The 15109-nt window shown below is 39.6% G+C and overlaps 3 protein-coding genes across 3 annotated transcripts; 1 reads left to right on the plus strand and 2 right to left on the minus strand.

Moving 5' to 3' along the window:
* Positions 1-1036: 1036 nt before the first annotated feature.
* On the minus strand, positions 1037-1987 carry LOC133107414 (olfactory receptor 52K2-like). Its single transcript, XM_061216405.1, has one exon. It carries the CDS (start codon positions 1985-1987, stop codon positions 1037-1039), a length of 951 nt encoding a protein of 316 aa, XP_061072389.1.
* Positions 1988-8390: 6403 nt separating this feature from the next.
* LOC133107415 (olfactory receptor 4B13-like) lies at positions 8391-9341 on the minus strand. The gene has a single exon (XM_061216406.1). The coding sequence runs from the start codon at positions 9339-9341 to the stop codon at positions 8391-8393; it is 951 nt and encodes a 316-aa protein (XP_061072390.1).
* A 2792-nt stretch (positions 9342-12133) lies between these two features.
* On the plus strand, positions 12134-13060 carry LOC133107417 (olfactory receptor 52L1-like). Its single transcript, XM_061216407.1, has one exon. It carries the CDS (start codon positions 12134-12136, stop codon positions 13058-13060), a length of 927 nt encoding a protein of 308 aa, XP_061072391.1.
* The last annotated feature ends 2049 nt before the right edge of the window (positions 13061-15109 follow it).

Raw genomic sequence — 15109 nt, forward strand, 5'->3', positions numbered from 1 at the left:
ACTGGATGGAAAGAGCTAGAGAGTACTGTGTCCCTTTCCCTCTATGTTACAGTCTAAGGTCAAATCCAAAATTGGAAAGAATTCATTCCACTTAAATTAACTCTTGTTCAAATGACCATCCTTCATGCCTCTTTCAAAACACACCACTTATTTCTATATTCCATCTTAATTTGCCATCCTTATACACCCATTGTATTATTTGTTGGTGTATGCCTATCTACAAACCCCCGCCCCCCCCCCCCCCCCACCACCACCACCACCACCACCACCACCTGTGTCACTTGTTGCAAACTACTTCTGCTGCCTACAATATCCGTTCTGTTTACCATATTTTGTTAAAAGTTCCCAAAAACAAATACCACCATACACAGTCTATCATCATTCTGGTCTGCTGTATCCAGAGACTGAAACAATCAGAATTTTATCCCCAAGTCAAGGATTCAAGGACTATTATAGACATTCTCACCCACTCATTTTCCCTAATCACCCACTAATTTTCCAAAATCCTTGTCTGTCGGCTGCTTGCTGTTATCCCATCCTTGCTCTCTTGCTGCATAAATGCACTGTCATTTCCCACAATGCAATTGTCCTCCAGTGAAAGAAAAAAATATTGTGTTTAATTGTACTTTTTTTCTTTATTTTGTTCTGTACTTTCCTGAACATCTGACACTTGGATTTATGGTTTGTGGCAACTGACAGCAAAACATTTATTGATTCAGAGTAAGACATACATCTATGTACACCAAATAATGGAAATATTTGGCAAAATGCAGGTAGTATTCTGAATATGGAGATTTTTTCAAAAAAGATGATAAGATGAAGATATTTCCATGACCATGTCAAATTGCTTTCCAATTTAGGAAAAAAAGGATTGAAAGGAAAAATAACACAGGACATGGAAAATTACAAAAGTCAAGACTATTTCACAAGACAGAGAAAAAATACAAGAGAACAAATACAATCAAACATCAAACATCAAATAATAAAAATACGGGTAAAAAACTGACATCTAGCATTAAGTAGAACCTAGTCTAATTCAGCATCCACTTGGAGTTAACTTGTTTTTCCTGGGACAGAACAGTTTGAAAATCTGAACCCTGATGGACTGAATGCTAATTCCATAAATGACAGGATTAAACAATGGTGGAAATATCAGAAAGTAAAGGGACATGAATATGCGAGCTTTATGTGGAACATGACTCATGTTAAAACGACTCTGAATGATTTCAAAAAAACATCCTATTGCATAGTTAATCACAGCCAGTAAGTGAGGGGTACATGTTTGAATAGCTTTGGCCTGAGATTCCTTAGAAGCAAGCAGGCAAATTCTGAGTATTTGCGCATATGAAAATACTATCATGAGGAGCTGTGGAACAAGTAATAATCCAATCGCTGCGAGTCCAACTATGCTCTGAAAAGATGTATCAAGACAAGAAAGTCTGACTAATGCAAAATTGGCACAATACAATTTTTCTATAATTGCATCACAAAATGTACGCAATACAGTTAATATGAAATAGAGCCCAAAAACAAGAAAGGCATAAAACCAAGACAATGCAATCAGAAAGCACACTTTTCTATGAGACAGTATTTGATGATAGTGTAATGGATGACAAATTGCAATATAGCGGTCATAACTCATCACTGCTAAAATACATAATTCAATTGTACCATATGTGTGTAAACTAAAGATCTGTACTAGACAAAGGGTCAGAGATATTTCAAAATGATCAGATAACAAATGGCCAAGCATAGATGGTAATAAAGATGTACTACCATACACTCCGTTCACTGCTAAGTTACATATAAACAAATACATGGGCTCATGCAGTCCCCTCTCAATGCATATTATTACAATCAAAACCAAATTAACCAATAATATCAGAAGGTACAACATGAGTAAAAATACAAAGTATAAATATCTTTGATCTTCCAGTTCAGTGAATGCTGTCAATATGAAGGATGTCACTGCTGATACATTATCCATGGTCACCTGGTCGTACAATGCATAGTGTATAAAATAATGTTATGGATTCAGTAACCTGTTTTATTTTTTATTATCAGGCAAAGATTACAATGAGACACATATGACAATGCAACCACACAGGCTTCAGGAAACTGAATTAGTACAATAGTTATTTTTCATTACATTACCACATCACAATGAAAGAACATGTTTTACACTTACCACTGGTGCACAAGATAGGATAACGTGTCAGCAACAACAAAAAAATTTCCTCCTAAAATGATCTCTTAGGTGTTCAGATCTGCTGCAAGCAGTGTGAATATCCTGCATGTGTGTGACACCTCCTGGATGACCGGAAGAACAGCTCTCCTCTTGTGTCTTTTATAGTGGCCTGGCCTTATGAAAATAGCCTTCATTTGTGGACGTCACCAGGTAGCAGTTATCTGCAGAATTCCCCGGACTCAATTCACTGTTCAGTTCAATTAGTTTGAAATCACAGTCACAATGGCCTGTATTTTCACTTATACAAATCAAATGTACTCTTTGTACATAACTAGTAATGGTAGATAGATCTGTAAGTCATAAAGCGTAAGGAAAATTAACATCAGAGAGCTTTTTTTAGAAACATAAAATGTTTCTAAATTAAGCTAAAATGAGTCTTATCCGTGTTTCCCCCATGATTTTTTCCAGCAGCGGCGCTGCAGAACTTTACTACAGCCAATATGAACTTTACTACAGCCAATATAAACTTTACTACAGCCAATGTGAACTTTACTACAGCTAATATGAACTTTACTACAGCCAATGTGAACTTTACTACAACCAATTTGCACTTTACTACAGCCAATGTGTGCCTCAGCTGATTCTAGGAACTTTACTACAGCCAATGTGAACTTTACTACAGCCTCAGCTGATTCACAAATGTTCCTGGCACCCACAACACATTGCTGATCTCCTGGGATTTTTATGCACAACAGTCAAGAATGGTGCAAAAAACTAAAAGTGGCAGTTCTGTGGGTGAAAAGACCTAGTTAATGAGAGAGGTCAGAAGAGAATGGCCAGACTGACAAGATGGTAACAGTAACTCAGATAACCATGTTACAACAGTGGTATGCAGAATAGCATATATGAACATAACACATGGAACCTTGATGGGCAGCAGAAGCTAGAAGATCAAGTCTAAAAATAAGATGTACAGAATAAATTCACGTTTTAAAGGCATAAATACATAGACATTCCCCTGTCCTCCAATGAAATAACTGTTTGTTTTTTTAACCCCACCAACCCTGAAACTGAGGCCATGAGTAGTTAAACATAGATATGGCTGGCCAGAATTAATACATTTTCATTTGACATTAAGGTGCATTCAGACCACTTCAGATCACATGTAATCAGAAAAATCATGGGCAAACACACTAGCTAGCAATATTTAGATATGTTAACATTATAGAAATCCACCACAATCAACTTCACTGCAAACAACTCAAGCAGATATAACGTAACCTAGCGCCCAAACTTGCACAACCAGTACCTAGCTTGCGTGCTAGTGTACTCGTCATATGTAAAATTAAAGCATGTACGGAAGGGATTTTTCATTTGGGATAACATCAGACATGCCATGCATATGCTGTTATGTTCTGAGTATTTGTCTGTTAGTTTATTTGTTTATTTCTTGTAATAAAATTTTTTTCATCATCATATTTGGTTTTCTGTTTATTAACCATTACTGTTCATTGCATTTCCTCATCCCCTGTTATGTCTGTGTCAGGATGTTTCTGAGCCCAAGTCATTCCCCTGTCTGCTTGTTGCACTATTCGGGTGGTTTCGGAAATTTCAATAATTTCAATGATCCCTTCTCAGCCCCGCATTTTCTTACTTCCTGCTTTCTCGCTAGTTCATGTTGTATAGCACTGAACTTACTAATAAGGATATATATATAGATATTGTACAGTACTAATTATATTAACACACTTTCTGTCTAACTAATAAAATAACAGTCACTAGTTTGGGATAATTTAGATTTAAGCACTTAACTGACTTACTAACGTATCTCCAGTTTCAATTATGCTCTGTAACTCCACCTCTCTGCCTCTCTATCACTGATTACTTGCTTTGATTCAGTGAAGTGTTCGCACCTGTCTCTCGCTATCACTACGTCTCCTAACTCTATGCAAATGTCCACTCCCTAATCCAGAGCCGTATGTGTTATGTGTGGATCTATGGGCATCCAGTCCGCGTTTTCGAATCCCCGTTTGTGTCATTACCCTATTATGTTTTTCACCTGTTGTTTATTTGTTTAGCCCTCCTCACTCTTGTGCACCGCCTAGTATTTATCTTCCCCTCTTGTACTTAAACCTCAGTTCCTGCTTTGTTCTTTGTCAGAACATTAATCAATTTTCAGTAGCCAATTACCAGTAAGCCTGATTATTTGAGATTCTTGACACCCTTTTGCCTTATATTTCGAGTTTGCTTTACCCCTCCTGTTTTGTTTTAACTTCTGATTATTTGGTTTTTGACATTTTTATTCTGCCTTCAATGACTTAGATTTTTGCCTAGCCCTTTTGTACCTCAGCCTTTTGATTTCACGGATTTATGACCCCTGCTTTGTTTTTGATTTTTCTTTTGTATCTCGATTCTGGCATTGTCTGATCTCTGAATACCTGGCTTTGATATTGAACTGAATAAAAGACAATGTTTTTGCATACTCCCTGGTCTGCGTCTGGGTCCTCTGAAGAGTAGGATGGACCCAGTAGACCACTCCCAGCTACAATTCATGCTGGGAAACCATGGGGCCGGCTTTTGGGTCGTCAACTCTGTGAGAACCTGAAGGATGTCGTCCCTTCCTGAACCAGTGCCAACTCATCCTTCAACTACAACCTTCCCCACCGAGCAGGCCCGGGTGGCGTACATCATTATGCAACTGACGGGGCGTGCCAAGAAGTGGGGAACGGCTGCCTGGGAGGCGGGACTCCCCTGCCTGCAGACTTCCCAAGGGTTTGCGGAGGAGATGAAGCAGGCGCCAGGAGGGACGCAGCGTATCAGACTTTGCGATTGATTTCCAGACACTAGCTACATCTTGTGGATGGGAAAGCTAGGCTCTGTATGATACGTTCCTCAATGGCCTTGCAGAAAGCATCAAGAATGAGCTGCTGACTCTGGAACTGCCCATCCAAGTGGATACGCGCCCCCGGGACCACCAGCGTTTCCAAAGCCTGGGTCCCTCCAGGTGGTCCCGATTCGACAACTCCAGAGCTGGCGGCTCTCCTCCTGCCCGAAAAACACCTTTTCCTCCAGCATCCGAGACCGAACCGATGCAAGTGGATCATACCCGTCTGTCCAAGGAGGAGAGGGATAGGAGGATGAGTAACTGAGCCTGTCTCTACTGCGGGAAACCGGGGCACTTCGTCTCTGTGTGCCCCTTAAAAGCCAATGCCCACTAGTGAGTAGAGGAGCACTAGTGGGCGTAATCCCTGTTGAATCCTCCTCAAAGCATTGGACCTGCCTTCCTGCAACCATCACCTGGGAGGGACAGAAGAGAAGAATCACCACCCTCGTCGACTCCGGAGCCAAAGAGAGCTTCCTGGACGCTGGTGTGGCCACTAGGTGGGGAATTCCACGGGTGAAGACACCACGCCCCCAAGTTGCTAACTTCTTCAATGGAGAGGAACTGGCCAACATTACCCACACCAGCATTCCCCTGAAGCTTCTTATATCTGGTAAGAGGAGCTAGTCTTCCATATCATAGAATCCCCGCATTCCCCCATCATTCTGGGCCACCCCTGGCTGGTCAAACACAACCCAGAGATGGACTGGAAAAGACACAAGATTTTGGGTTGGGTCCCATTCTGTGCCGCTCAGTGTCTTGGCCAGGCTCACTCACATACCCCAAGAACAACTCTCGAGAAAGAACCGGATCTTAAGGAGATCCCTTCCAAGTACCTGGACCTAAGAGAGGTTGTCAGCAAGTCCCGAGCCACCTCCCTGCCGCCCCATCATCCCTACGAATGCGCCATTGAGCTCCGGCCTGGGACCACCCCTCCCTGGGACCGCCTGTTCTCCCTGTGCCATCCCGAGACCGAGGCCATGGAGAAGTACCTTGGGGAGGCTGCAGGCATCATCCATCCCCCGTCGTCCCCTGCTGGTGCAGGATTCTTCTTTGTGGGTAAGAAAGATGGATCCTTACGCCCATAGACTACCGTTCCCTTAATGACTTGAAGTGTTACCCTCTCCCCCTCATGGCTTCCGCTTTTGAACAATTACAGGAGGCCACTATCTTTACGAAATTGGATCAAATGCACCAGCCGTATTTCAAAACCTGATCAATGATGTCTTGGGGGACATGTTGAACAAATTTGTATTTGTTTACCAGGATGACATTCTTATACATTCTAAAACCAAGGAAGAGCATATCATTCATGTCCGTAAGGTCCTGCAATGCTTGCTGGAGAATCACCTCTTTGTGAAAGCGGAGAAATGCAAGTTCTGCTGCCCCACTACCTCCTTCCTGGGATATATCATCTCTGCGGGCAGTATTAAAATGGATCCCAAGAAGATCACAGCAGTGGTTGAGTGGCCTTCACCTAGCAACCGTAAGGAGCTGCAGCGATTCCTGGGTTTCGCAAATTTTTACCGGAGATTTATCTGCAATTATTGTACCATCACCACCTCTCTCACTGACCCTCACCTCCATTAAAAGGACTTTCTAATGGGATGAGATACACATATCACATATCCCATATAATATATCCATCACCCATGTGATTATTTCATACACCGAAGAAGGATCCCCAGCTCCTGTTGCTGTTCATAGACTCTGGCTTTTGAATACAGTTTATTAGGTCATATTAGGGTATTTGTACTTTTTTATAATGCTCAATGGAAACGTATTTGTCATCAACATGGCAAAACCCAGAAGTGCTGTTCTTTAATTTGAATTGCTCCTGGATCGTGCCATCATCTCTCATAGCTTAAAATGAAAATGAAAAGTAATTTGTGTCTAATAAAGTTAGGGAAAATTCTGGTTGCAAAGTATTGTGGTTTGTATCCACCTTCCTAGTGACCTTGGTTATTTACTAGATTTTATGGTGTATTGTGCGATATTTTTAGTGCCCTCAAAATATGAGTAAAATTAGATTTTTGAATTCAGAGGCTAGCACAAGATAGCTGATGCCCAGTCTAGTTGACTATTTAGTGAAAAGTGAGCCATTTTGGACACAGCCATAGAAACGCACAGGAAGTGAACTATTATAACACACAGGACGTGACACACATGCACACCAATACCCTGATTATTAGCTATATTCCAGTATTTACATTAGAGAGTACACACGGATAAGTAATGAGATAACTGAATGTCTAGGGGTTGCTATGTGAAGGGGCTGAATAGTAAATGACCGGGTCGTGGAAAATATAGTATATTTCACAGAGAGTAGATGGGGGAAGAACAACAATAAATCTCAAAGTTGTAGTGGCAATGTGTTTACTAGTGACAAAAAGTGAAAAAGGTGCATACGTGACAAAATTACAATATATGTCTATATATGTATAGTATTTACAAATCTATACACATGACTGAAGACTGGGCCCCCGAGTGTTGACAAAAGAGAGAACGCTACAAAACCAAAACTGAGCTAGCTGAAACGAAAAATAGGAGGAGACTACCTATCTAACAATATCAAAAAAAATATTAAAAACAAGAATAATACACAACCAAGTACAGCACAGAGGATGGCTTTTCGTTGGAGTAGGTTTTAGAATTTTGGGTCGCCCTCTGATTGGTGAAAGGAGGTTGGGGATGCAACAAGATAATGATGGTTGGCATGCCCTTGGATGAATGGCAGCAGACTGTGGAGAGAGACACATAGCTACACACACACACACACAGGAACACTCCAGTAGACATGGTGGACATGGTGTACACAGCAGACATGCTTGTCATCAGGGATCTTTAACCTCCACCTGACAGGCAATTTCACCAGGGTAAGGTTGGAGTATTTGTAGTAAACACAACCACTGTTAATATGAGCGTTTTACATTATTGGCATTTTGGCAGACGCTCTTATCCAGAGCGACGTACAGTTGATTAGACTATGAAGCAATGCAGGGCTAAGGGCCAAGCCAACAGCTGTGCAGATCTTATTGTGGCTACACCGGGATTAGAACCACCAACCTTGCGTGTCCCAGTCATTTACCTTAACCACTACGCTACAGGCCACCCTGTAAGCACTTTTAAAAGAAGTAATTGCAATCCAATGCAGGAGATAACTGATTGAAAGGAAAAATAACACAGGACAAGACGTTATAGGATATTACAAAAGTCGAAAATATTTCACAAGTCAGTTAGAGAAAAAATACAAGAGAACAAATAAAATAATAAGAAAATCAAAGAATAAAAAAGGGGTAAAAAAGTAGAAATTAGTCTAATTCAGAATCCACTTGGAGTTAACTTGTTTTTCCTAGGACAGAACAGTTTGAAAATCTGAACCCTGATGGCTTGAATACTAATTCCATAAATGACAGGATTTAACAATGGGGGAAATATCAGAAAGTAAAGGGACATGAATATGCGAGCTTTAAAAGGCACATGACTCATGTTAAAACGACTCTGGATAATTTCAAATAAACATCCCACTACATAGTTAATCACAGCCAGTAAGTGAGGGGTACATGTTTGAATAGCTTTGGCCTGAGATTCTTTGGAAGCAAGCAGGCAAATTCTGAGTATTTGTGCATAGGAAAATACTATCATGAGGAGCTGTGGAACAAGTAATAATCCAAGCGCTGCAAGTCCAACTATGCTCTGAAAAGACGTATCAAGACAAGAAAGTCTGACTAATGCAAAATTGATACAATACACTTTGTCAATGGCTTTGTCACAAAATGTACGCAGAACAGTTAATGTGAAATAGAGCCCAAAAACAAGAAAGGCATAAAACCAAGACAATGCTATCAGAAAACACACTTTTCCATGAGACATTATTTGGTGATAGTGTAATGGATGACAAATAGAAACATACCGGTCATAACCCATCACTGCTAGAATATTCAATTCAACTGTGCCATATGTGTGTAAACTAAAGATCTGTACAAGACAAAAGGTCAGAGATATTTCAAAATTATCAGATAACAAATGGCCAAGCATAGATGGTAATAAAGATGTACTACCATATACTCCGTTCACTGATAAATTACATATAAATAAATACATGGGCTCATGCAGACCTCTACAAATGAATATTACTACAATTAAAATCAAATTAACCAATAATATCAGAATGTACAACATGAGTAAAAATACAAAGTATAAATATCTTTGATCTTCCAGTTCAGTGAATGCTGTCAAGATGAAGGATGTTACTGCTGATGCATTATCCATGGTTGCCTGGTTGTACAATGCAGTGTATAAAATAATATTATGGATTCAGTAACCAATTTCACTGTTTATTAGCAGGCAAAGATTACAATGAGGCACATATGACAATACAACCACACAGGCTTCAGGAAACTGAATTAGTACAATAATTATTTTTCATTACATTACTCCACATTACAAAGGAAGCACAAGTTTTACACTTACCACTGGTGCACAAGATAGGATAATGTTTCATGAAAAAAAAAGAAAACCTCGAGTGAAATTTCCTGCTAAAATGATCTCTTAGGTGTTCAGATCTGCTGCTAAGAGTGTGAATATCCTGCATGTGTGTGACACCTCCTGGATGACCAGAAGAACAGCTCTCCACTTGTGCCTTTTATAATGACCTGGCCTTATGAAAATAGCCTTCATCTGTGGATGTCACCAGTCAGCAGTTATCTGCAGAATTCCCTGAACTCAGTTCATTGTTCAGTTCAATTAGTTTGAAATCACAGTGTCCTGTATTTTCACTTATACAAATCAAATTTACTCTTTGTCCATAACTAGTAATGGTAGATATAACTGCAAGTTCAAGTTCAAGTTTATTGTAAGAAAACATCACGCGGGGTGTCTCGGTGGCACTGCCTGTAGAGCACTGACCGCATGCTCATTGCGAGCCGCGATGTCGGCGGTTCGAATCTGACCGTCTGACATTTGTCGCATGTCTTCCCCTCTCTCTCGCTCCCATTCTTCCTGTCTCTCTATACTATACTGTCCAATAAAGCTGAAAAAAGGCCGAAAAAAAAATCTTTAAAAAAAAAAAAAGATCACGGCATTGAAGATGTTAAGGCCTGAATAAGTTTTATATACATTTTCATGTTTGCAAAGAGAAGTTACAATGTAGCTGTAGCGCACACAGACATATAATGATAAATAAATAAAAAATCAAATCATATGTAGGCTACACAGTATTTTTTTCTCTGCCATCTCTTTAAATTGCCTGAAATTAATTTCCGTGGTCCTTATAATATATATTAGGGGCTTCAATTTATGCTAATTATACATTTTGTGCATGCGCTTTTTGTTTACGATTGATTGGAATTTATCAACATACCTACCTGTGTCTACTCTTTCATAAATCCGGCGCAAATCTTTAGTTTGTTTCTGATCACACATACATTTTCACATGGATTTCCTTTTTTTAAATTTATATAAATGAGGTCCATTGTTTGGAGAAACAGGTTGTGTAAGCAGGGGCAGCCAGTAGAGTAGTGGATAAGGTACATGACTGGGACCCGCAAGGTCGGTGGTTCGATCCCTGGTGTAGCCACAATAAGATCCGCACAGCCTTTGGGCCCTTGAGCAAGGCCCTTAACCCTGCATTGCTCCAGGTGAGGATTGCCTTCTGCTTAGTCTAATCAACTGTACGTCGCTGGATAAGAGCATCTGCCAACTGCCATTAATGTAATGTCATGTAATGTAATTGTTTGCTCATAAGAGGGTATGATTTGGGGAATCGATGGAAATAGAGTGCGACAGTCTTTCATTTACATATTATTGCATTTAATACATTTTACATGTGATGCATGTTGATAATTTGTTCTCCTCTAGCTGTTCAAAATGTCCACGTTGCGTCACATTTGCATTGAGGAGTGGGCCTCTATTAGCAGTGGAGTCAAATGGAGTAATTAGGTCCAAAAATCTGGTAAAAATCAGTTTTACATTGCAGAAAAAGAAAAGTAAAGTCAGGCCAAAACTAAGGCCCCAAAACGCCGAGAACACAAAAAGAAAGCCAATCCATCAGCCACAGGGTGAAAGCCATTTTGGCTAGAACTGGCACAGTTGAGGCCTTCAGAAAATCTCACAATGGTCACTGTCCACGAATGTAGTGTTTGCAATTGTTACTATTTCACTTGAAGACGGCAGTGCATCTGAACGCAGACCAAGTGTGTTTTATCCACAAAAGGCAAAAATGAACTGTGTCTCATGTCATGCTATGCAGATATAGTAGAAATTACATAATAAACAGAACATTCAACTTTTAATATAATGCTTGCATGTTTCAGTGTGTTGACATTCATCACACAACATAAGTTGACTCCAGTGGGTTACATATCAGATATGTGATGACTGAATCCAGCAGCGTTGCATCACTTCTGATGTCACAAGCTTTGTGCTGTTTTTGCACAGCCATGTCCTCATAAAAAGCAGAACATGAGCTTCTCTCATTCATCAAGATGAGGTCCGCATCTGCAGAACATCCAGTCACTCAACATTGCTCGTCTTAACAGCAAAACCCCTTTCAAAGGAAACTGTAAGTAGTTGTTTGTTGCTACCAGCTATACACTGTATATACTCAGTGATCACTTTATTAAGTAGAACTGTACACCACCTTGTTAAGACAAATATTTTATCAGCCAATCATGTGGCAGCAACTAAATGCATAAAAGCATGCAGACATGGTCAAGAAGTTCAGCTGACCAACTGTAAGAATGGGGAAGGAATGTGATCTGCATGACCTTGATTGTGGAATGATGCCAGACAGGGTCGTTTGAGTATCTCAGAAACTGCTGACCTTCCTGCCAGACTGGTCGAAGCTGACAGGAAGGTGACAGTAACGCAAATAACCACACATTACAACAGTGGTATGCAGAAGAGCACCTCTAAGTGGATTGCCCTGCATTAGAAATGATAATTTTATTAGATGAAAAACAGGAACTAATGCTGCATTAAAACTATATTTCTCTTCAGAATCTTTTATAAACCCTCTATAAACACTCTTTTCTCTACAGCATTGACTGTAAAACCAGGTGACCATGGAAAATGTATCAGCAGTGACATCCTTCATATTGACAGCATATGCTGAACTGGAAGATCAAAGATATTTATACTTTACATGTTTCCTTCTTGTCTACATTCTTATATTATTGGCCAATTCAGTTCTTATTTTCGTGATATACTTTGAGAAAGGTCTGCATGAACCCATGTATTTCTTTATTTGTAACTTAGCAGTGAATGGAGTGTATGGTAGCACATCTTTATTGCCATCAATGCTTGGCCATTTGTTATCTCATTTTGAAGTCTCCCTTACCCGTTGTCTGTTACAAATATATTGTTTACACACATATGGTACAGTTGAATTTACTATTTTAGCAGTTATGAGCTATGACCGTTATGTTGCCATTTGTTTTCCATTACACTATCACCTCCTCATGTCCCCTAGAAAAGTGTGCATGCTGATTTCTATTTCCTGGATTTATCCTTGTGTCGTTTTTGGGCTTTATTTTATGCTCACTGTACAGCTACCATTTTGTGACACAGTCATAGAAAAAGTGTATTGTGCCAATTTTGCAGTAGTCAGGCTGTCTTGTCTTGATACGTCACTTCACAGCATAATTGGCCTGGTATTATTTCTTTTTTTACCTGGTCCTCAGATTGTTATGATTGTATTTTCATATTTGCGCATACTCAGAATCTGCCTTTCTGCCTCTAAGGAATCTCAGACCAAAGCTCTTCAAACATGCACCCCACACTTACTGACTGTGATTAACTATACTGTGGGAGTCTTATTTGAGATCCTGCAAAATCGTTTCAACATGAGTCATGTACCTTATAAAGCTCGCATGTTCCTGTCCCTTTACTTTCTGATAATTCCCCCATTGTCTAATCCTCTCATTTATGGAGTCAGCATTCAAGCTATCAGGGTCCAGATTTTGAAATTGTATAATTGCAAGAAAAAATAAGTGAATTCCAATGAAGGTGATAATGAGGTAGTCTCATGCATGTTTAATTGTTTTACATATTTGTAAGCCAGTAACCTAAATGAGCTAAATCCCTCCAGGTGCGAGGCCTGTGGGTGAATGTCTGATTCTTTTGCAGCACGGCAAGACATTTTTTTTACCTGGAGAATTAAACCATCTTCGCCCCTTACATTATTTAACTTCACAGACATTAATTTAGTGACACATACACCAATTACATAATAAAATAATCATTATACTACACTTCCAAACAAATTAATTAACACAAATGAATCCTGTGTTCACTCATGATATTTGCATATTTTTTTAATCAAACCAAATATGCAAATATCTCAATCATTTTGACTGATGATTGTTGATATTGTTTTTCTGTTGTTGTTGTTGTTCTGTTACTGTTGCTATGCTGTTGCCCAATCATTATGTCCTATATTTAAATGTGTTGAGACTTACCTGATGATGACTTACCTTGAAATGATGAGTTATTGTTATATATTTGCGCCTACAGTACAGTGTTCTGTTTGTTTGACCTTTTAAAATTAAATTTTATTATTCATGCTTATAGAATGCACAATATTTTCCCAATCATTTCATAATTTTGCAGGCACTCTCATTACTTGGTAATTGGTGAACCATATTTGATGTCAGTTACACAATGTTGTTATATTATGCTTCCCCTGAATTTTCCATGGTGTATTCTGGCTCACTCCTTTGTGTAACAGGACACCATCCATGTGGGCTTAACCCCTTAAGTATCTGCCCTTTTCTTGACACAAGATTAAAAATGACATACCCAAAATAAAATTGATACTATTTAACTCTTTTGACTACAGGCATAATCCTAGTCTCTTCTGAAAGGTAACCCTTTGGGATTGGTTTTCAGAATTACTCCAAATGTTGCTAAAACCCAGTCACAGAAGCTCTAACTGTCAAGGTTCTGAACATATTCACCCGCATTTTATTTTTGCACAAATGTCAGACACACAACAGTTGGAAGACAGGATTCCTCTGGGACGCCCCTGTGAGCAGCTTCCCTCTGTCCAGGCCAAGTGTTCTGAGTTTATTGCACCCTTTTTCACACGCTTGCTCTCATTGGCTGTTTGTCCATATATTTTATTTCCGCCTTATAAAAGCTACCTTTTGGGTGGAGAGCGTTAGGCTGAGTATGTGTGGACCTAGGAGGACTGAGGCCCTCTGTCGGTGGCTATGACTGACTCAGACTCCCTTCGGCTTTGATCAAGCATAAGGGATAAGTCAATGTCCCCGCTATTCGTATGTGGAAATTATTATTGCCACTGCTGTATCTGTTTCTCATAGTTTCCCAGTTTGACAGCCACATTGCGTTTATTTTGGTATAGCGACGTGTTTCTTTTTGTCACTTTCAAATCTCATTGTTTTAATTTTTGTCATTGTTTATGTCTGTTATTGGATAGCAGGAAAGCTCAAGACACTGCTGTCAGAAGTAAAATCCTTTTAGAGCCTTGCACACCCCTGATAGTCTGGGGATCAACATTAGAGATCCCCGTGGTGGATTGTGTATTTAGGTTACTTCCGCATAACTATACTGCACAAGATGCTTGTGCTTTTCGTTGCCTTCTTAGTCGTAGTGTTCCTAAGGTTAAATCAGCGAGTTTGGAGTTGTCGCTCCTCCTGGTGGGAGCTTTGCGAATCTCCAATAGTGGAAAGTAAATTATATTATGGGTCTGAAGTGTAAAATACACCCCTGCCTGTCACCCTCGGCTACCTCTCTGTCCCAAACTATCTCTCCTCGCAGCTACCCTCAGACAGCAACAGGTTGAGAAGATCATAAAAAATAAGCACAATAATTGTAAAAATACCATACAAGAAAATACGTTGGATGGATTCTCAAACGGATTTCTCTTACTTATGAGATTCGTTATAAAAAAATATCAGTGCAAGTCTGTACCTGCCTCAAAATAACTATAAGACCTTATCCTTGTCTTCCATTGTATTCGTTGAGACAATCCAACCTGTGCCATATGCATGGATCTTAATGGCAATGAAAAAACTTAA

Source organism: Conger conger, chromosome 13 (genome assembly GCF_963514075.1).
Source record: "Conger conger chromosome 13, fConCon1.1, whole genome shotgun sequence".
Taxonomy (NCBI): domain Eukaryota; kingdom Metazoa; phylum Chordata; class Actinopteri; order Anguilliformes; family Congridae; genus Conger; species Conger conger.

Excerpts from the sequence above, each read along its gene's own strand:
- LOC133107414 (XM_061216405.1), bottom strand. The coding sequence starts at position 1,987 with ATGGATAATGTATCAGCAGTGACATCCTTCATATTGACAGCATTCACT.
- LOC133107415 (XM_061216406.1), bottom strand. The coding sequence starts at position 9,341 with ATGGATAATGCATCAGCAGTAACATCCTTCATCTTGACAGCATTCACT.
- LOC133107417 (XM_061216407.1), top strand. The coding sequence starts at position 12,134 with ATGGAAAATGTATCAGCAGTGACATCCTTCATATTGACAGCATATGCT.